Source organism: Panthera pardus, unplaced genomic scaffold (genome assembly GCF_024362965.1).
Source record: "Panthera pardus isolate Hobbes unplaced genomic scaffold, ASM2436296v1 HiC_scaffold_6, whole genome shotgun sequence".
NCBI lineage: Eukaryota > Metazoa > Chordata > Mammalia > Carnivora > Felidae > Panthera > Panthera pardus.
In genome coordinates, this window is record NW_026526991.1 from 68574687 (window position 1) to 68599379 (window position 24693).

Below are 24693 nucleotides of genomic sequence, written 5' to 3' on the forward strand. Positions count from 1 at the left end.
AAATACCTGAAAAGCAAACACAAAACAAAACAGGGGCGCCTGGGTGATTTAGTTGGTCAAGTATCTGACCGGCTCAGGTCATGATCTTGCAGTTCATGGGTTGGAGCCCCATGTCGGGCTGTGCTGACAGCTTGAAGCCTGAAGCCTGCTTCGGATTCTGTGTCTCCCTCTCTCTCTGCCCTTCCCCTGCTTACATTCTCTCTCTCTCTCTCTCAAAAATATATAAACATTAAAAAAAAAATTAAAACACACACATACAAACCCTCCAAAACAAAACCCAATTTAAAATGCAAAGACAGAGAAAAGAACAGATAATCTTGAAAAGGACAACTAAAATGACAGCAGACTTTGTAAAAAAAAAAAATTAATAATAATAATAATGATGATGATGATGATGATAATGGAAGCCAGAAGACAATGGGACATTTTCTTAGTGATGGAAGAAATGATCTGCCAAACTAAAATCTTTATACAGTGAAATTGCCCTTCAAAAATGAAAACTGGCAAATGAAAACTGAGAAAACTTGTCATCTACAAACCAGCATGAAAGAAAAATAAATGAAAAGGTAGATGTAGTTTAAATCAAGATAATGAATGAATTACTTAAAAAATGTCTTATGAGGTAAAAATACACATAAAATTAAAATCTAAGACAAAATGTCTACAAGAGACTTTTGTTCAGGCCATAATGGAGTAACTGGTACTTCAGTAGTCCTCTTCCTATCATAAAACTACTATGTATAAAACAACTGTTTTCAGAGATTGGACAACACAGCAATGCAAAACTAATCACTGAAATAGGGAAAACGAATGAAGTGAGTCCAATGACTGTTCCATAGTTTTACAGGACGCTCTTTCTAGACTACAGCAAAGGGACAATAAATCTAAGAGATCACAGCAAGCTGAGGAAACTGATCAAGGCCAATAGAACTAGAATTTGAGAGCAAATTTGCAAGAAAGAAGAGCAATGAAGAGAAAACTCCATGACTCTGCACAGGACTGCCTTGAATTGATTGATGTTATGACTTAACTCCAAAACACCAGGCCAAAAAAAAAAAAAATAAAAAAATAAAAAAATAAAAATGTAGAGAAAAACTACTGAGGAGCTATACTGGACAATTCACAAAACAGAGAAAACTCATTAAATACCCTGTTAATTCAGTCAAAATCCAAACAAAGCCATGCCTTAGGAATAAGGATAAACTAGTGCTAAAGACTAATTTCTCTCAATCATAACAAAGCCTTAAAACAATCTTTTGTGACAATCAATATGTCACAATCCATATGTCAATTAAAAAGCATGCCAGAACAAAGTCCAAAATCCAAATACTCAATAATGTAACATTTGTAATATCCATATCTAATAAAAAATTATTGTCTGTACAAAGAAAGTAGGAAACATGATTCATAACTAAGACAAAAATATTTCAACAAAAAACAAATCCAGACATAATAAAGATAATGGATTTAGCAGACAGATTTTAAAACATTTTTTAATAAAATTTTATTTTTTACCAAATATGGGCAAAGATGTAAAGGGAAGTATGAACACAATTAGAAAAATGGGATGTTTTTAAAGAGAATCAAATAGAATCTCTAGAGTAGAAAAACATAGTATCTGAAATAAAAAACATGACTAGAGGGGCTAAACATAACAGAAACTATCCATGAAGAACACAGGAAAAGAAGGTCTAAAAACAATGAACAGAACTTCAGTGGCCTGTGGGACAATAAATGGTCTAACATTTGTATGAATATAGTCTGAAAAAAATAAGGGAAAGAAAATTATTTCAAGGCATAACTGCCAAAACTTTCCAGATTTCATGAAAAATTACAACCAAAAGAGCTAAATAAATCCCAAGCAAGAAAAGTGCAGAAAACTTCAACAAGGCACATCATAACCAAAATAAAAATTGATGATTAAGCAAACACCTTACAAGCAGTCAGAGAAAACACATCACACACAAGATAATAAGAATAAAACTGACTTCTTGTCAGTAACAAGCAAATCAGATGGCAATGAAACATTACCCTAAAACTACTCAGATAATACCCTAAAAACATGTAATTTTATATTCAGCAAAAACATCTTTCAAACATAAAGGCAAAATAAAATTTTTAGGAAAATAAAAGCTAAGAATCAAAACTCAACCACATCAATAACTTCATAAAGTATAAATAAATGGTCTGAACACATTCATGAAAAGTAATAAATTACAGAAAAACTATAGTGAGGGAAGAGGGGAAAGCAAAACCCAACTATAAGATGTCTATATGAAACACTGTATATAAAACCACAGATGACAAGCATAAAGACGGAAAAAGATATATCATGAAAACAATTATAAGAAAGCTGCTATAGATAAATTATACCAGGGAAGTTACTTCAGAAAATGGGATATTACCAGAGGTCAGAGGAATATTTCATGCTGATAAATAAAAGCTGAATCATCAAGAAAATGTAAAAATCCTGGGGCACCTGGGTGGCTCAGTTGGTTAGGTAACTGACTTCGGCTCAGGTCATGATCTCACAGCTCGTGAGTTTGAGCCCCGTGTTGGTCTCTGTGCTGACAGCTCAGAGCCTGGAGCCTACTTCAGATTCTGTGTCTTCCCCTCTCTCTACCCGTCCCCTGCTCATGCTCTGTGTTTCTCTGTCTCTCAATAATAAATAAACGTTAAAAAAATTAAAAAAAAAAATGTAAAAATCCTAAGTGTATATGCAACCAATAACAGAGGTTCAAAATACAAAAACTGACAGAACTGGGCTGCCTGGGTGGCTCAGTCCATGATCTCACAGTTTGTGAGTTTGAGCCCTGAATTGAGCTAGCTGCTGTCAGCATACAGCCTGCTTCAGATCCTGTCACCCTCTCTCTTGAAAATGAATAAACACTTAATAAAAACAAAAACAAAAACAAAAACTGACAGAACTAAAAGGAGACAGAAACATTCACACTGTCGATAATTTTAACACTCATCTCCCAGGAAATCCTGGAACAATTATGTATAAAAGCAATAATGATACAAAAATTTTGAACACTGTCAAATACCTTGGCTTGTTATTAATAAATATTGCATTCAACAATAGTAGAGCATACAATGTTTTCAAGTGTGTATGAAACATTCATGAAAACCATATGCTGAGCCATAAAACAAATCCTGGTAAGTTTAAAAGAACTTATATAGAATATGTTCTCTGACAACAATGGAATGAGATAAGAGTAATAACTTTAACAATAATACTAATATTAAAAGCTACTTTGAAAGAAAACACAGTCAGATATTAAACAGCACACTTCTACATAACCCATAAACAAGAAATCATGAAGGACATGAGAAAATATCTTGAACTAAATGATAATGAAAACTCAACATAAGCAAACGTGTGGGATACATCTCAAGCAGTTTATCAGAATTTATAGCTTTATATGCTGACATTAAACAAGAAGGAATGTTTAAAACCAATGGCCTAAGATTCTATTTTAAGAGGTCTGAAAAAGAACAAAGTAATGTATAACAAGAGCAATACATAGACATCAAAAGTGAGTATATGGAGATGGGAGTTTGTTCTAGTGTCCCTGCATTATCTAAAAAGTGGTAAAAGTACTAATTTACTAAATTAGTAATAATGAAAATTATAATCTTGGGGCTCAGTCAGTTAAGTGTCCAGCTCTTGATTTCAGCTCCGGTCACGATCTCATGGTTCATGGGTTCGGGCCCTGTGCTGGGCTTTCTGCTGGCAGTGTGGAGCCAGCTTGGGACTCTCATATTCTCTCTCTCCTCCCCCCTCGCTGCCCCTTCCCCACTCACATGCTCTCTCTCCCTCAAAATAAATAAATATACATTTAAAAAATAATAACTAAATAAAATAAAATTATAATCTCTAGTGTAATCACTAAGAGAACAGAAAAAGTATAAAATACCAAAGTAACAGTATGCAGAATACTGAAGAGTAAACAATACTCAGTCAAATCAATTGAAAAAAAAAGTAAGAAAGGAGGAAGGGAAACAAAACAAAACCAAATAGGCAGGACCTATAGAGACCAATTTAATACACTGCATATTTAAACACAATCATATCAAAATTATATTTAAAATAAATTGAATAAATGCACAAATTTAAAAACAAAGATTTTCACACTGGGGGGAAGAAAGCCCAAATGTATGTTTTTATATATAAAAAAAATCTAAAATACAAGGATAAATAAGGACAGTTCAAGGCAGATTAACATAAGGGAAGGGAAGCAAAAATAATGTAAAACACAGAGGTAGACAAACCATAAGAGACTCTTAAATACAGAGAACAAACTAAGGGTTGCTGGAGGAGTGCTGGGTGGGGTGATGGGCTAAATGGGCGAGGGGCATTTAGGAGGACACTTGTTGGGATGAGCACTGTTATATGTAAATGAATTACTAAATTCTATTCCTGAAAATAAATAAATAAAATTAAAGTTACTATTTTTGCATTCTCCCCAAAAGAGAGGTTCAAGGCAAAATATGAGCCATACAAACCACAGCCAAGTGGAAGATGATTTTATAATGATTTAAGACCAAAAAAAGTAGACTTAAAGGTAAAAAAGGTACTTTATATGTTCAGTTGACCACAAAGATATAGCATCTGTAAGTGTGCACTATGTAACAGTCTTGAAATATAAAAACACAGAATTATAGACCTATAAGGAAAGTCATATCAATAATCACATTAGGTGTTTTTAATATACCTCTCTCCATAAATTAAGAAATAAATGGACAAAAGAGTACTGATATGGAAACAGGAGTATCATGATTAACCATGTTGGCCTGACATACATAGAAATTCACATCCAACAACTTCCAAATATGTATTATTTTCAAATGTGAATAGTGTTTATGAAATCTCATTAATGTGAGGCTAACAAAATAGTGAAAATATTTCAAAAGTTTAAGATTATACAGAGTATATTGTTTCTGCATAGCGAAATTCAGTTAGATATTAATAAGAAAAAGAAAACCGGAAAAACTTCATGTTTTTGGATATAAAAAACTTCCCTTCAAGAGATGATATTTACAAATGACATATCTGATAAAGGATTAGTATCCAAAACATGTAAAGAACTTGTAAAACTCAACACCCAAAACCAAATAATCCATTTAAACATGGGCAAAAAACACTGTTCCAAAGAAAAATGAACAGACATTTTTCCAAAGTAGACACATAGATGGCCAAAAGACACATGAAAAGATGCTCAACATCACTCATCATTAGGAAAATACAAATCAAAACTATAATGACATCTCACCTCACACCTGCCAGAATGGCTAAAATCAACAACACAAACAACAGGTGTTGGCAAGGATGTAGAAAAAGGGAAATCCCCTTGCACTGTTGGTGGGAATACAAACTGGTGCAGTCACTCTGAAAAACAGTATGGCGGCTCCTCAAAAAGTTAAAATAGAACTCCTTATGGTCTAGCAAATTGCACTACTAGGTATATACCCAAAGAATACAAAAATACTAATTCAAAGGGATACATGCAGCCTGATATTTATAGCATTATCTAAAGTAGCCAAATTATGGAAATAGCATCCATCAACTCATGAATGGATACAGAACAGTGGTCTACCTACCTACCTACCTACACATACAATAGAATACTATTCAGCCATAAAAAAGAATGAATATTGCCCTTTACAACAACATGGATGGAGCTAGAGAATATAATGCTCAGTGAAGTCAGAGAAAGATAGTATCATGATTTCACTCATATGTGAATTTAAGAAAGAAAACAGGGAAAGGGATACAAAGAGAGAAAGAGAGAGAGAGAGAGAGAGAGAGAGAGAGAGAGAGAGAGGCAAACCAAGAAACAGACTCTTAATGATAGGGAACAAACTAATGGTTACCAGAGGGAAGCTGGGTGGGGTGGAGGGTGAAATAGATGATGGGGATTAAGAAGTGCACTTGTGATGAGCATCAGTTGTTATATGGAAGTATTGAATCTCTATACTGTATACCTGAAACCAACATTGCATTGTATGTTACCTAACTGGAATTTTAAATAAAAACTTAAAAAAATAAAAAGAAGGAAACTTCCCTTCAAAATAATCCATGTAGAGGACATCATAATGAAAATTATAAGATAATTTAAGGTGACCTTTAATGAAAACATGAAATATCAGAATTGGGAGAATAAAATTAAAGGTGTGCTTAGAAGGAATTTTATGGCTTTAAATGTATGCATTAAAATGTATGTATTAGAAAAAATAAAAACAAAAATCAATGATCTAAGCACCAGCACAAGATTACAAAATGTGCAATAATTAAACCCAAAGAATACAGTGTACAAAAAGAAATAAAAAGAGCAGAAATTAATGAAAACATGCAAGAGAGGTGATCATCTAATCATCTTCAACATATTTGTGTCTTCTTGATTTCAAGGGAGTATACTGACAACCCCCCCCCACCACTCCCCATCGTTGACTGCATAAGTAAATACACAATTTGTGCATCTTACAACTTTAATCACTATTTTTCTGGAATTAAAGAAATTATCTGCCTAACTACAACCAAAAGGCTTGGCTTTTAATGGGGACGGGGGAGGGGGGAGGAAAGAATACAGGATTTCGGATAAGCTTGTGAAATGGGGAATTAATATGCAACTTTGTATCATGGTAAGAAATTGGAAGGTCTAATACCCTCAAACACAGGGAGCAAAAGGGGTTGACGGTCTCTACTTGAGCTCTGAGTTAAAAACAGTTTCCTAAGTATTTCACCACTAGCCTGCTCCACAGCCTCCATAGGTTTGGTTTTATTACAACAGTCATCAGAAAATTTCCAATAAGGAAACTAACATAAAATCAATTTAGACAGCTTTTCTTTTCAGGTCACTGGCAAATGCAAATAAGAAGTGAAGAAATATACTCTTCATCCAATCTATACAAAAATCCCACAGAAAAGTGTGCTAAAGTTTATAAACTAACATTGTAAACAAAGGAATAATTCGCCATGAATCAGAGTGACTAGAATGAGTTGCAAGAGGCTTAAGTATTAGAACTGTCAGGTGTGTGTGTTTGTACACATACATTTAATTTTTGATGTACATTTTATATATGTATATATTTAATTTGTACATAATTTGAATATTAATACAATATATTTTAAATATACATTATTTGAATTATTAAAAGCATAAAAGACCAAAAGGGCAAATTTGAAAAAATATAAAGAAAAGTTCTAGAAATTAAAACACAGACACTAGGGGCGCCTGAGTAGCTCGGTTGGTTAAGTGTCCAACTTTGGCTCAGGTCATGATCTCACAGTCTGTGAGTTCGAGCCCCACGTCAGGCTGTGTGGTAACAGCTCAGAGCCTGGAGCCTGCCTCAGATTCTGTGTCTCTTTTTCTCCTCTGCCCCCTCCCGACTCGTGTTCTGTCTCTCTCTCTCTAAACAAAATATTTAAAAAAAATTTAAAACACAGACACTGAAATAACATTTAACAAGTAAATCAAGTAAAATATTAGATACAGCTGAAGAGTGACTAAGTGAACTGAAAAACAACCCTAAGGAAATTAGCTAGAATACTGCTCAGAATCTAGGTATTCTCAGATTTATTGCTGTTGTTATAGATTTATCATGTTCAGAAATCAATGTATAATAAAAACAGAACTTTATTTATTTGCTATTCTAAAGCATTTTTTACTCAATCACAACTTTGCATGGGTATCTGTTATGTATTATACTAAGGATTGAAGTATAAATAGTATGTACAGAAAATGAGCAGCCATTGATCCTTGGCACTTGGCAACATGTACTTCAAAGGCTCAATATTTTAATTTATGTGTTACCTTAACAAAATCTCTATCAGTCTTCTCCTTCCATTCTTCACCAAATACAGTAGAAAAGGATCCTAAAGCTAAAAGAATAAATAGTATATTCAGTAAAATGGAATTATTCTTTCACTTACTTCCTTAGTATGTAGGTTTAGAAAAAACAGCAAAAGTACATTTACATATCTTCTTCACTAAAAACTATTTCATAGTAAATGATAGAAAGTCATGATAATCTCTTCTGAAATACAGTTTTTTAAATTACAGAATTTAAAGAAAACTTATCTTTCTACAAACTAAAAATATACAACTCATTTTTATAGTATTTATACAGACAATGTAGAAAAGAAGAATACTGTAACAGTTACTCTGCATTAGGTTTAATTTGTAGACGAGAAAAAAAAAGTCAAACTAATGCTATTGCTATTAGGTTGCCAGAATTTTAAATTTAAAATTTGTATATTAATTTCAAAAGTGATTGTGTAATAAATATTTCAAATAGGCTAAGGCATTCTTTGGAAGTAATTCCCACAAATAAAATCTCCCCTAAGAAACATACTCAGTACTATAGTTTCTCTACATTTGATAAAGTTGTTTTAGAAGAAAAATCAAATCATGCATTTCAAAACCTTCTTAATAACACCCAACCCTTCAGCTCCCCACAACAAAGGTTTAGGCATATAAGAAGATGTTATATCATTTTATTTCTTCTTTATGTCGCTAGCTCATATTATCAGTTATGGGAACAGACAATAAAAGCAGTAGGATACAAATGTCTGAAATGTGGGACAATAATAAGCATTAAGCCTTTAAAAATTAGGGAAATGTTTTTGGGGCATCTGGATGGCTCAGCCAGTTGAGCGTCTGACTCTTGGTTTTGGCTCAGGTCATGATTTCATAGTTTCGTGAGTTTGAGGCCCATATTGGGCTCTAGGTTGGCAGCACAGAGCCTGTTTGGAATTCTCTCTCTCCCTCTTTCCCACTTGCGCTGTCTCTGTCTCCCTCAAAATAAACAAACTTAAAAAATTAAAAAAAAAAAGGGAAGTGCTTTTATCAACCATGAGATTAATTCTTTAATGAAAGCTACTGCTTTTGGAACACAGAAAGAAAACTATATAGTGGCAATAGTTAACAGAAAAACTAGTTTTGTGAACATAATTCTTTAAAAAACAAAAGTAAGCATCCTTAATGGATATGTTGTGACCAGCATATACATTTTCTGTTGTAAAAAGATTTATTGAATCTTTGTATTCTTATTATGCCTTAGACCTAACATTTCCTTAATAGTGAGTTAAGCAAAAGTTTGTTAAGTATTTAGGTTAGAGTAAGAATTTTCACTTAAACATACTAAAAAGGATGAAGAATAAATTTTAACATAAGTTTATCAATTAATTTCAATATTGATAATAGGGTCATGAAGACATGACAGAATAGATGTGAAAGTTTTTAATAAGTAAATAAACTACAATGACCTAAGGAAGAATTTCATAAAATATCACACTTACATATAAAATAGCCACTTAATTAGAAAAATGAAGCCCACATACCACTAAAGAGAAATAAGGTTTTGTTTGTCCTGAAAAAACCTTATAAAGAAAAACTTCACTGGGAAAAGAATACTAGATGGAAATATAAGACGGGAAAATTACACTTTTTGTCAAATAGAATTTTTATTATATTCTTCAAACATACAAAAAATATAAACATTCTACATTTTCTAAAGGAAGTGTCATGTATATTTATCTGTTATTAAAATCCCATGCCCTAAAAATAAATCAAACTGCTCAAAAGCCTAACCAAATCAAATATATTCATAATCCTCAGAGATCTAATGTAAAATCACTGCTTTAAGTATAGTGTCTTCATAAAGTCCCCAAGTACTCTGAACTCTAAACTTCTGACTGTTGGTATGATAGTAATATTCCTTAAATATCATTTGCTAGATTATTAGTTTTTGATTGCTATACTGCATAAGATTAATAAAAGTGACTAAAAAATGCATGAAGATAAACTAGGTCTGAAGAATGTCAGACCTCAGTAAAGCAAAACTGGTAAGATAACTTTTATTGTATATACACATGTAATCCTATTCATTGATTAAATGGTCAAGATGTCACTAAAATTATTCTGGTTTGAGAATATTTTTTCTAAAAACTTCATTTTAAGGTTTCTAAATGTGAAAAATTTAAACTTTATTCCATTTAAATGCTGAAATGTCCTTAAAAGACCCAAACAAAATATTAGGAACCATAAAACATGAAAGTGAGACAGAAATCCACCAAATTTATATCTCCAAAGTTATAATTCAAACTGAGAAGTACTTTGTTCCTCCCTCATATAACCAACAAGACTTTCAGGCAGGGTAAAAAACTAATTTCACTTTTGTTTAAACATTTCAAAATTGCCTTCATACAACCTTAAGTACCTGACAAATTCTAAGGTATCCTACTACTTAGTCCCAAATAAAATTATGTTTGAAAAGTATACTACTTGACCCAATCAAATTGCAGAAAAATGAACTTATATGCAAATATGTTACTATTTAAGGATAAAAACAATAATAGTCACAAATCTATAAAATACTATAAGAAATTCTCTCTCAAACTGTGTCTACTGTGCTATACATAGTGCCGATATGATAAAATAATTTCAATATATCAATACCTTACCTTTTTTTTTTTTTTTTTTTTTTCCTCATGTATCTGAGTTGTTGGGAAAGACATTATGCAAAGTTTGGTCTTGAACAGCTGAGTCCCTTCCTGAGGGGATAAATTAAATCCCTCTCTCCATGTAACTATGTGCACCCAGAATTTCCTTTTGATTCATGCTATCTACCCTATTTGGGATTACCCCCATACCTTACCCATTAGTAGTATATACTGCTGGCAAAAGAGGTTACAATGGCGTTCAAATAGAAGGAGGGTTGAGAAGAAAAAATTTTACATCAATAACATTCAGCCAACATAGATATTTTAAAAAGAAAAACCATGAGTGGAAAAATTTCGAAACATATTTTCTAAATCCCTATTAAACTACAATTAGAGAAATGAGCAATTTAGTCTTAAGAGTAACCTAGATTTACAGAACATATATAATTTAACTTATGAAAATCTTTGATGAGCAAATCCTGTAAGTAAAAAGGATATGGAATATTTGGTAACTCTTATTTTATTTAGGCAGCAAATTTAAATACATTGACTTAAACTTTTAACTAAAAATTATAACACACACTAAAAAAAAAAAATTTTCCTGCAGGTCCCAGTCTTTTCTATCAGGATTCTGTATCAAACAATCTTCTAACATCAAGAAACCCATATTATTACTCTAAGAAAAACCCAGGATTTTTATTGCAAAAGTTCTAGTGAGGTAATTACTATTCAAATATTTAAAGTTAAAGAAACAAATATTCATTATCTTAAATAGCACATTTAATATAATAAAAGCAAATAAAGAATGCTATTATACTAATAAAAAGTACTTTTCTCCTTAAAAACCTTCTTAAAAATCCCTAAGACCTTTATAGACTGATCATACAATAGGTTCAGCTTAAAACTTACTGTCGTCAAACACCCCGGCATTAGCAAGTAATAAAGTGATGATTTTAGGGTCTTTTTCGAGTTGCATGACGTGCTTGCTTTCATTTGATAGAAGAGTGCATACATTAATAGCAAAGTCCACTTCATTTGGGAGTCCAGATAACAGTGAAAGCACCAATTTATTATAATCATTTGGCGAATTGAAGTCCATAGATAGCCCATAACTTTGACGCAGATAATCTAAGACAAAAACAAAAACACCTTAAGTATATCAAGGATTAGAAACCATTGTGGTTAATATCTTGCAAATACAAGACAGAGGCTTGTTTTCTTTTATGAAATTTAAACTGAGTAGAAGGTTAAAGAGTTCAACTTTCTAAACTTAAGTGAAAATTACATTCTTCAAAAAGTATTAAAATACAAAAAATGTACTATATCCTCTTGGATATCATTACCAAATTATTATTGTATCATTATTTAAATTTACCTACTCTGTACTTTTTACTCCTACACTTCAAGAATCTATTTCTGATTCTTATACACTACTAAGCCAGGGACACTGATTCTTTTGAAATTTTGACAATATCATGATTTTAGACACATTGTCTACCTTCTTTACCTAATTATAGGAGAATTATTACTTTTTTGGTCAGATTTATCACAATAATTAACACAGTAAAATTCATGCTTTTTAGTTCTATGAGTTTTGACAAATGAAGTCTTTTAACCACAACCACAATGAAGATACAGAATATTGCCACCACCCACAAAAGTTTCTTTATGCTCTTTTGCAGTTAAGCCCCTCTTCTAACCACAGACAACCACTGATCTACTTTCTGTTCCTATACATTTTTATTTCAAAATTCCAAATAATTGGAATTATATAGTATGTAATCTTTTATGTCTGACTTCATTCATTTAGCAAAATGCTTTTGAGATTAATATCCATATGGAGGTATATATTAGTAGTCTGTTTTTAATGCTATAGTGTGGGCATAACACAATTTGTTTATTCATTCCCTAGTTGAATGACATTTGAACTGTTTTCAGTTTTTGGCACTTATGAATACAGTTGCTATAAACATTCACATATTCGTACAGAAATATTTTTTCACTTCTCTTGCATTGCTGGGCCATATATAAGTGTATGTTTAACTTGGTAAGAAACTGTGAAGCTGCTTCCAAAGTGGCTTATAACATCTTGCATTTCCAGAAGCAATCCACAGTCCTGTTGCTCTGCATCCCTGTCAGCATTTTAATAGCGTCAGTTTTAAATAATCTGAATGTGAGTTATTTATCAAGTATTTGTTTTATATTTTTTCCCAAACAGTGGCCTATCTTTTCAGTTTCTTAACAGTGTCTTTGAAGAGTGTAAGTTCTTCATTTTGATGAAGTGTGATTTATAACTTTTTACCTTTATGGTTCATGATTTTGTATCCTAAGAAATCTTTGCCTAATCCAAGGTAACTAAGATTTTCTGTAGGACAATTAATTCAAAACATCTTCAAAACTTTGAAGGTAGGAAAGATGGACTTACAGTAACATATAATCATAATATATAAGAAAATGTCAGTTTAGGCCTTGGTAGCTATGTCCTCAGACATATGCTCCAAATACATTTTCACATAAAGATATTAACTAGTTAATGGGAAGAGGTAAGAAAACAAGAAATAGAAAACTTCCAGATGAGACATTTCAGAAACACATGAATTTTTTAAAGGATTTTTTTTCAACCTTGCTAAACAGAATGCAAATAGAAATCTATTGTCATAACATGCCACAGAAGAAAATCATATAGGTAAGAAATTTCTTTATTTCCCACTGTAGACAGCTGAGGCAACACCTCTTCAATTCTAAAATATTCTAGGAATTTCTCCAATAATATAATAGCAAAGAAGGGCCACAACAGAGTTATAGATTACTATGACATATTCTTTACAATATTTAAAATCGAATAATACATTGTTTATTTTCTACAATCCTGATAAATGAAATTTCTAATAACAAGATAAACATAAAATCTGGAGAAAAGGTAACAAAACTTCTGTGAATATAGGAACAGATTAAGCTATTCCTGTCATACACTGGAATTGATGATGAGATGCCAAGTTTTAGGAATAGTTTTTAGCTTCCATGAAACTTTCAGGCAAATCTCTTGAATAGAAAAGAATTGGGAACCCAACTCAACATCTGTCACAGTCTTGTTTATGTGCTTTCAATATGACCTCAGAATTGTTGGCGTTTGCTACTGGACAATGACAGATGCTGACACTCAATTCTGTTCATCCTTACCTGAGTGACTTTGTCAAACACATCTCCAAATAAAATAAAATAAATAAATATGATATTAACAGAAGTCCTTTAATTGTATCAGGCTTGGTAAAGATTTCTAACATAATGTAGGAGAAAATGTTTCTAAGATTTTAAGATCTTCTCTCCCTTCCCTTCCCCAAGGAAATAGAATTTGAACAGCTATAATTTTATAATTGATATAGGATTAGAAATTTATTTTCAACATTCTTGACTCAAAGTTTACACAAACAGATCACTGCTGACAAACTTATAACAAGTGTAAGTAAAACTGCACTCCATATCAAATGTCCTAGGGCTATGGCCAATTGAAATTTCTTAATTCAAAATATTGTTTAAGAATAGCTTTTTTAAATATCAACAATTTAAGTGTCTCTAGATAAATATATTGATCCAAATACATTTGTCCAAACCTACATAGAAAGTACGGCCGTATGATCAAAGAGGTAGACACAAATCTTCTATAGGTTCTAACTAAAATTTCCTAGAGATTCTTAATCTACCAGTAGGTAATTTTAATTTGGTCTTTACTTAAAACACACTGATACACACACAAATTGACAGCTATGAAGCTTACTCTATTTACCTTAATGACACTTGAAAAGAACCTTAAAAGAATTTGTTTGTATAATGATAACTTTGTTAATTTTCAGAACACTGTCATAATGTTGCTATGCCTACTCCTAAAAACAACACCTTCAAATTCATAAATGCTGCCCTGAAATACTATCTCTTTTCAGTTTGAATTAGGTATGTTGTAGTTTGATGTTCCCTAGCGATTCTTACTTCCTTTCCTTTCCTGAGTCCCCAGTCTTGATTTTGTCAAATATGCTACATGTTACATAACTACTCAGATTCTACTTTTAAAAGAGACAACACATATATGACAGCATATCAGAAAGAAGTTATTTTAACGAAGTTAAGCAATTCTGTCATTCCCTTAACTTGTATAGATCTATCAATGGCTTTCACTACGCTTCTGAAATACCAGAAATATTTCACATCTTTTTTTCTTGGGGTCATTAGTTTAACTAGGAGAGGAAAAAAAAGAAAAAGAAACACCAGATCCAGAAAAAAATTCATTTTAAACAAGAACAAAAGTAGAAATGGGTCAATACGGGTAGCTGTAAAAGCAGACACCAAACTCTATTTAAGTTACAAGAATGGACAGTTCTGCTATTGCTGTAATATAGGAACCACGCAGTTATATACAGTTGAAATGGTCTTAAAGGTCATTAATATAATGTCTCATTCAATGTAGGAATACCCTTTATAGTATCCTTGAATAAAATAGTGGTCATTAGCCCTTTTTAGGAATAGAGAGTATATTACCTAACAAGTCACCCCATTTTATCAGCTTAAAGTATTTTCAAGATTTTCTACATGGTGACTTAAAATATTCTCCTTTAAACTTGGCTCTCGAGGTAATTAACTACTTAATAAACATAAAGTGAGGTTTGGTTTGTACTCATCACCACCAAACCCTGCCCCCATTATACAAAAGCATCATAATGATGAAGCCTCTTCTAATAATGATCAGATTCTAGAAGATTCTGTGTCTTACTGAACAGGGAAGAAATACAGAGTGAAATTCAACATGAAAGAATATTAGAAAATAGATAATGGAAAATAAAATTAGTGATACTGACACAATGAGAGAGCTTAATGATTATCTACAAGAGACTGGGACTAGCACTAATGAAGAATAATAAATATCTAAAAAACTGTGTACTTTGTCAATAATATACCCTTGAAAAAAACATACCTCCTCTTTTTTTAGGCCAAATGTTGGTGACTGAAGAAAAGAGATGCTTCATCTCTTCAGAGTTCTTTTCCTAGTCATCACGGTCCCAACACCCAAACTCCAAATACTGGAACCCCCATCTACTCTGACTTAATAACCTCTTTCTTAGACTTTCAACCTGATTATTTCCAATTTGAGTCCTGCTCTTTTTAGCCGCAGATTCCTCTATAGCCATTTTAAGAATGACTTAAATGGAAAAAAAAAAAAAATCTTATCCTTGGTACCATGGAAAAAATTACATAGTTAGAAATATTTCTGAGGAATTCTGAGACTGGAAATTACAGTAATTGTAGAAAATCTAGTAGACGCTATCTGAGTATTCTTGGCCTTCCTAATCCTAGGAAGTTCTCATTTTGGTGACTATTCAGATTAAACTGACCATTAGTCGAAAAGGAAAAAAAAAAGGAAAAAACTTCACTTGAAAGTATGGGTATTTCCAATTCTGAAAATTCCTGCAACTAAAAATCTTATACAGCCTATTACAGAAAGGACCCTTATATCAATTAGATGTGGATCTCTGAAAGTTGCACATGCAAAGTAAAGGATTAATTCATTGGATGATGTCTATTTTCCTAATTCAAAACTGTACAATTTCCAATGATATTTACCTGATACACTGTGTTGCTGGTAATTGTAGGAAGATGGAATTGCACCAATAGGAAGCTGTGGCTTTGGATTGCCTGGTGGTACCTCATCATCATCCTCCCCAAAATGATGAACTTTCTCGTATTTTTCTAGGTAACTGAAATAGAAAAACACAGCAGAGTTTTACAAATAGGTTTACATCTTATTTTTTAACTCCTACCTACCACATGATCTGTTTTCCTTCCCTAGAGGCCCTAAATTAAAAAAAAAAAAAAAAAAAAGATACCACAAGCCTCTTAGATTAAACAGTCACATCAACTGTGATACTACAGACAAACTCAATGCAATGGTTCTAAAGTGCTTTTATATTTTCTCCCTGGTGCTCTAGTGGCTAGGATTAAAAAAAAAAAAAAAGTGTTTTTATATTTTCAGAAAAGACCACTCCACTACTCAAATAAAAATACAAAAGTAGGTAATATCAAAGGACAAACACATGTACATGAATGGGAGAACATATCATTTACCAATTAAAAAAAAAAATTATCCACGGTCATTTAAAAGCCAAGAGAAAATGAGAAGATTCTCTAACCTTGGTCTCCCCTAACCTCACTCACCAGAGATAATCACTAACCAGGTTCATGTGGTTACTGGAGTATATTTTCTGTGCAAAATTTTATTTAACAGTATGTTTTAGAGATCTAAGTATGTCAATACATTAGTACCACTTCAGTTTTTTCTTAACAGCTGTATAATATTTGATCCTCTTCATATATCATAACCTAATTGGATCTCTAGTGATACATTTAGCTACTTTCAGTTTGTTTTCTGCTATTACAAATCATGCAGCAGGAATAAGCTTAATCTGTTTGAATTTTTTTTGTGCAAATTTGTTTGAATATTTTCCTCTAGATAGGCGTTGGAAATGGTATGCCCATTCTAAATAAATTCCCATCTAAAAGTGATGGCCTAATATATTTTAACTAATTTATAAGATAGTTCCTGTATCCCCTGCTGTATTATCATTACTGGGTATGATTAATCCTCTTGATGTTAATTAGAATTAAATTTCCAAAATTCTCAATCTATCATCACCTACCAGTTTATAATAAGATTCCCAGGTAAGCTTTTAAAATGGGGAAACAATTGGTCAAACCCCTGCCAAATACAATGCTGCAGCTAACAAACTTGCTACTGTACTTCACAAATAAGGTGAACTGATTAATACAGTAACTTAAATTTACTACAGAAAAGTTCTAGATGTGACTATTTTATGGATCACCCCTTCTACCATTCCTGATCCAAGCAGATACTAAGTTCATTAGTAGACATTTTCAAAGTCCTGTAGCTACCTACCCTTTGCTTTTTAGGTACAGACAGCTGAGATGAGGAAGGGGATTATCCATGAAGATATAGGCTGATCTCAGAAGTATTATTTTGAGTACCAAAACTTAACTTTCAAGGTGGGATAAATGGAAACTATAATTTTACAAATATGAAACACGGAAAATCATTACCATTCCTTATTTTCTCCTTTCAGTCTTATAAGGCACAGTAATTCACATCTTTGAGCCTGAAAAGGAATTAAAATGTCCCTTCCCTTTCCTTCTAAGTTCCCCATATAAACTCAATTTGAACAAGAACTCGTTCCTAGCTGGCAGTTTGATAACTAATGGATCCAACACTTTTCTGCTGGAGATACAGCCGACTAAAGCAGAGACGTGTGTGCAGATACAACCCTTGGGCATTGAGAAGAGTATGCAGCTGCACACATTTCACCCTGACCCTGGGGATGTCCGCGGCAGATAAATTTACAGTCTAAAAACATAAAACAAAAGGATGATTAAAAAGAAGCAGTCTCTCTCCAGGATAGACCCACAATGGACTTAAATAGGAATTTTTAATGCAGATATCATAAAAAGAAGAGTATATATAAATTTAGACACAAACAGCTGCTCAAAAATTATGTAACATATTTTCTGCAAATGAAGGATTATCTACACTCAGGTAATAGTATTGATAGAGGTATTTTAGAGAGTATAGTCTTTCAGAATTGATTGAACTCGTTGTGGAATGGTTAAACACAAACTCAAATATCTTCATTAAATAATTTTTATCTAACTATAATCAAAATAACAATAAAGATGTAGAATTTTTTAAGTTTATTTTGAGAGAGAAAGAGAGAGAGAGAGCACAAGCAGGGGAAAGGCAGAGAGAGACGGAGAGAGAGAATCCAAGCAGGCTCGGCACAGAGCTCGATCCCGCCAATGACCTTGAGATTCCATGGGGCTCGATTCCATGAATTCTGAGATCATGACCTCAGCTGAAATCAAGAGTTGGATGCTCAACCAACTGAGCCACCCAGGCACCCCACAGACAAAGAATTTTAAGATCAAAATCTTCCATTAATATGTTTAAGATACTCTTTATAAATCTGTTATAACTGAACACAGCAGATTTGAAATTTGGGTTTGTTTTGTTTTTTTTATACCCAAACTGTGGTGCAAGCTAGGAGTGCCTGACAACAACACAAGCACTATATACTCATAATAAATGGTGTATTCTATACATAAAACCTTTTATGACTCAAATTTTCTTAAAATGTTAAAAATATGACCTCTGTCTGGTCCCTTGACACATTCCTCCAGATTCTTTATATAATTTCAATCCCCAAAAATCTGTGCTTTAGGCAAGTTGTTATGATTTTTGAAATTTTTATTTTCCTGGCTTGAGGGCCAGTACTTGTTCTCACTGTTATGATTAAATATTTCCAACTAAAACTCAACCTCTCTTAGTTCAACCAAGGTTTTGGCACCCAGTTTTGATCTCTTGTCTCTCACAATAAACAAGCACAAAGTCTTTTGGCTTTTCAAAGAGTTATATACTTCTAAAAAGTAAAAAGTAATAACAGATAAGAGAAAGCTGCTAAAATACAGAGTTATATTTCAAAGTCTAAGTTTTCTAATTTAATTCTCTATCATGACTTAGAGCTTATACACTAACAGATATTTTGTGCTCACTCATTAAACTATAAATGCTAGACTGTACATTTCACTCTCTTTCTTCTCAAACTCAATGACATCACTTTGAATAGTTAATATATGAATCAAACCAGTATTTACAACATTTCTATGGTAATCTGCATAGCACACTACATATTTTGTTTAAGTTTATTTATTTATTTATTTTGAGAGACAGAGAGAGAGCACATGAGCTGAGGAGGGCCAGAGAGAGAGACAGAGTGAGAAAGAGAGGGAGAGAGAATCTCAAGCAGTCTCCACACTCAGTGCAGAGTGCCATGCAGGGCTTGAACTCATGAACCGTGAGATCATGCCCTGAGCAGAAATCGAGGGGGACACTTAAGCAACTGAGCCACCCAGGTGCCCATACACTACATATTTAACTCAAGACTGGTAAAATATTGGAATCCAGATAGGAAAAGATTCAACTGGGATGAGTTTTATCTTCTTTTTCTTCAACTTGGCATTAATTTATTTTATAGTAGATTCTATATCACAGGTTACAGACTCAGAAGAAGGCAAATATGAAAAATTGGCATGTAATACAGAAATTGTTTTAAATGGCACTGTTAATTAAAAGCCTTAATAAGTGTGACCAATCCCAATACAATGCAGGGGGTAGTGTTAAGAGTCCATTTAATATAGCATCAAATAAGAGCACCTAGGTGGCTCAGTCAGTTGAGTGTCCATCTCTTGATTTCATCTCAGGTTGTGATCCCAGGGTTGTGGGATTGAGCTGCGCCTTGAGCTCCATGCTAAGTGTGAATCCTGGTTAAAATTCTCTCTCTCTTTGTCTCTCCCCATTCTCTGCCCCTCTCTCCTGTTCCCACCCTCTCTCTCTTAAAAAACAAAAACAACAAAAAACCCCGCATCAAATAATATGCATGGCTTTATCATGAATGTGGGAAAATTTAACCTCTTGCAATGTTTGACAGATTAAGTACATTAAAAAAGTAAATTAGGTTTACAAGATTTGAGTATAATCACCACTAAGATTGATTTATTAGACATACAATGATTTTCTTTTCAAAACTCCATGGAAATTATAAAACTGATATGTATCAATTCACACAGAAAATTATAGTAAATTTAAGATTAAATATTATATATGGCACATTCTTTAACCATAAAGCAATTCAAAGAAAGTTTTTTCTAAGAAGGAAATTAACCTCTTGGAAAATTAAAACTTTCATGACGTAAAATTCCAAACCTATATGCAATTATCTTCACAATCCTCTTCTAGATTATTTTAAAGCAATTCTCAGATATCATATAATTTCATCTGTACATATTTTGGTAGAGTTCTTGGAGATTAAAATCAACATTAACAACAACAATCAAGAAAAACTCTTGATTATTCTTGGATGAAGGAAAAAAATCAAATGGATATGATTAGGAACACTTCTATGTAACAATTTTTTGAAATGGTTTTAGTTAAAGATGACAGTTCAAGGACCCATAGTCATCTCTTCCCTTAAATCTAATTGCAATGACCTCTAAAGAATAAAAATAGAGGAATACAGCATTATTTGTAAGTTAATAACTTTTAGAATTTCTGGTCCATTAAAAGCAACTTCAAGGATCCACAAGACTAACTTGCAAAACATTTGAGAGAGTAATGTGATCTAGTGGAAAGTGGATGAGATCCTAGGCCAGAACACATAAAAGGCAAGTACAGTTTGGATTTCCTTCAACCACTAAGGGATTAATAGAAAGTGAAGGTGTGTCTGACAATGGGATCTAGAGACTGTCAATTATTTAAAAAGAACTTACAGAAAGGTGGGTTGAACTCAGTGGTTGTTCAGGGAGGCAAAGTCATTTATAAACTTCACCTTTGAGGTTCTTTGTCAAAATAAACCCAAAGACCCCAGGAGTGTGGGGCACCTATGAAAGGTACCAGCATGGACAGACTGTCATTAAGTATCAACAGGTATTGGATCTCTACTGATGTGCTCTATAAATACACCAGGCACAAAATCAAGTGTGGTGGCTTTGGAAACCATAAAGGTAATGAAATTTCTTTGCCCAGGATTATTCTCCCAAAAAGGGGGCATGAAAGAGTAGATATGACAATGTAGAAGATAACCTGGGTAATGTAGAAGGCAAGCCTGAGAAACTGTTCCACATGTAAAAGAAAAGAACTTAATGAAACTCATGGATAAAAATGAGATATTTACAATAAACAGGAGACCAAACATAGATCAAAAAAACCCAAACAAACAAAACACCTGGTGGTCCTCCAGGAAAGACTAGAGTAAAGGGAACAGAAGTGATAATCACTGTCATCATAAAAGAATTTCTTTAGCTAAAATGTGTAATATGTACATCAAAAAGCTCCCTGGAGCTGGGATATGAGGGCACATGGTTCACCAGGCAAAATTAATGAAAAGGGAAAAACAATTAGACATAACCCGATAAAAGATTTAAGTTTCAAAGATAAAGATTACTAGAAGTATTCAGAATCACTGCCGTTACCCAAAAGTTAATAGAACAGTCAACTAGACTTTGGCTTCTCTTCAAAATTAATTGTAGAAGATAATAAGCAAATATTAGAGTTCTGAGGAGGAAAGTTATTTCACAACAAATCCCTACCCAATCATGTTGTTCAACTAAGACAACAGAAATTCATTTTCATATATGTAAAGACTCAGAATAAAGCAATATAGCTCTTTAGGAAAAAACACACACCCACACACACACAAATAAGTACAATTGACCCCTGAGCAACAGAGGGGTTAGAGGCACCAATTCCCACACAGTCTAAATCTGCATTATAACTTCTGACTTCCCTCAAACTTAATTACTATAGCTCACTGACCAGAAGCCTCCCCGGTAACATAAACAATAAGTTGACACACATTTTGTATTTATGTTACATACTGTATTCCTATAATAACATAAGCTAAAGAAAATAATAAGGAAGAGGAAATACATATATAATACTGTATTGTACAAAAGATCCACATATAAGTGGACCTGTGCAGCTCAAATCACGTTGTCCAAGGGTTAACTACACTCTAATGGATAGATGAATCAAAATTAACAAATGGTTAAAAAACAATAGAGATGAATGATAACCTACACAGAAACTATTTAAGATATTAGTATCATTCATAACTATTATATTTCAAAAGAGAATTCAAATGCCATTGGTAATTATGAAAGGAGAACCTAAAAAATGTAAAACTATTAAAATAATTTGAAAAAATATGCCTGATACAAAGTTTAAGAACTTGAAAAGAGAAAGAAGCAGTGATAGAAAACATAATACTGTTTATACACAATACATTTATACAGAATAAGTGAAAAAATGGATTTATTTTCATAGTTAAAATTAAGGAAAATATGTTCTTTGCTGTGTTTCTCATTTTTTTTCAAGTGTTTAACAGCATAATTAAAATCAGACTAATTACTGGGGTGCCTGGGTGGCTCAGTCGGTTAGGGGTCTAACTCTTGGTTTCGGCTCAGGTCATGATCGCACGGTTTGTGAAACTGAGCCTGCATCAGTGGATGGCACAGAGCCTGCTTGGGATTCTCTCTCTTCCTTTCTCTGCTCCTCCCTCACTTGTCCTCTCTCTCTCTCTCAAAATAAATAAATAAACTTAAAAAAAAAAAACTGTTAGCAATCCAAATATTCATTAATGGTAGTATAAATAAAAACACTGTGGCACGTTCATGCAGTGAAGTATTATATGGCAATGAAAATTAGTAAGCTAACATGGATGGATACAAATGGCCATCAATAAATTAAGTAAAAAAAATCATTTCCAAAGATTATATAATTCCACTTATACAAAGAGCATAAACAAGCAAAAAATTTTTTAATATAATTTTTAGCAATAGACAAGTGGGTGCTAACACCACAAAGAAAAGCCATATAACAATTATCACTTAGAAAAGAAGTGAGGGTTTACCCCTTAAGAGAGAAATGCAATCAAGAAACACAAGCAACTTGAAAGGTATTAGTAGAGGTTTTGTTGTTGTTCTTATTTTGGTGTAGATAAACCTGTATATATTAAGCTTGTGTTTATATTTCACAATTAAAAAAATTTTTTTTAAAGTAGAGTTATTTCAAACTTTCAAATAAAACAAGTATTCCCATTGCTATATAAAATGTTTCCAGTTATAGAAAAAGATTAGAAGCTCTCTGAAAACTGTAATCTAGCAAAATTTGACAAACATCATAAAAACTGCAGTTAAAAAAGGATTACATATATAAATACTGGAAAAAATAATCTATTAATATATATGAAACACACTCAAGAAAAGATTTTATTATAGAAATCCAGTAATAGTTCAGTATTAAAATTTTTTTAAATGTCAAACTCACTTATGATCAAAGGAAAAAAATGGTATTATCTAAACAAAGGATGTCAAAGGTTATTATGCTTCATTTAAAAAATAATAAATGAAGAATTCTAGAATACTGCTACTTTTGGATCTCTCATATGGCCTTTCATTGTGACATTCATAGCAAAGAATTTCCAATCTACCTCCTTTATCAATACAAGCTTCCTCAGAATATCATACCTCAACCTGATGCAGGTACTTGCTTCTGTAGAAGAGTACCCTTCAAAATGGGGCACACACACAAAATACTCCAATAGGGAAAGATATTTCACTTAGGAATCCACACTGTCTTCTCCCTCCCTCACTCCATTATCAGGCAGTCCAGATGTTACTCATTTGATGTGAGACAATGTGGAGGGGCTAAGAGTGGAATCCTCATTCATTCATTAGGGTTTGGCCAGTGGAACCTTAACTATATGTACTAATAACGTCTATGTATGCCTAGGTTAAGGGGATTTAAAGATAATATTTTCTAATTTTAGTTAAACTATCTCTCACAAAAAAGTTTAAATTTCTTCAAAGAAGTCAGTTTGAATAATGCAAGCAAAATAAAACAAGAAAAGGCAAAACTGACACTTCTAACATGAGCTCATCGTCAACAATACTATGAAGTAGAAACAACAGCAATGTGATCCAATATAAAAGAAGTAGGCCAAAAGATTTCTAAAATTATATTAAAAACAAATACCCTAACTGTGGATTTTCATGCCCTAACAATGATGATGAACCTTGCCCTACGTTACTATTATAGTTTTATGTTACTGACAGTTTCCAAGATGTTTAAAACTAAGTATCCAGAATTTGAAGAAAAACCTCTACATTTTTCTCAGTAGTATTTTCAAGTCACTGAAACTTAATCAAAACTATTTAAAATTTAAAAGTAAATTTTATTTCAAGCAAGTGTATTGATAAATATTTATAAGAGCCTTTCAACGGCCAAAATCGATATCACTGGGAAAACATATCTTTATTTTCTCATGACAAAGATGGCTAAATTAATACATGGAAAATATGGCAACAAAACAAATATTGTTGGAAAACGGTAAGAAAACACTACTGAGGAGTTGAAAAAACAAGGATTAGAGCAAATTATACTGTGTGGGAGGTTTTCTGTATAGCTGAATTCAAGTACAGATGTTTCTAACATATCTGAGCTTGTAAGTATTTACTAGAGTCTCTTCCAAAGATGAAATTTGCGAAGAACTACTTTGGGGTGAGTCATTAAAGGAAAGCTGTACCCAAGAGGATATATTCTCAAAAGCAAATGACTTTAGAAAAAAAATTTTCAGGAA

General features: G+C 32.6%; 1 protein-coding gene across 2 annotated transcripts in view; it reads right to left on the reverse strand.

Moving 5' to 3' along the window:
* ARID2 (AT-rich interaction domain 2) overlaps positions 1-24693 on the reverse strand; it is a 167309-nt gene that overhangs the window by 61079 nt on the left and 81537 nt on the right. For both annotated transcript variants that reach the window (XM_019419114.2, XM_019419113.2), the window contains exons 4-6: positions 16058-16191; positions 11357-11575; positions 7818-7885 (exon numbers count right to left, since the gene is read on the reverse strand). In XM_019419114.2, the coding sequence (XP_019274659.1) occupies positions 7818-7885; positions 11357-11575; positions 16058-16191 (421 nt within the window). The remainder of the gene's footprint in view (positions 1-7817; positions 7886-11356; positions 11576-16057; positions 16192-24693) is intronic.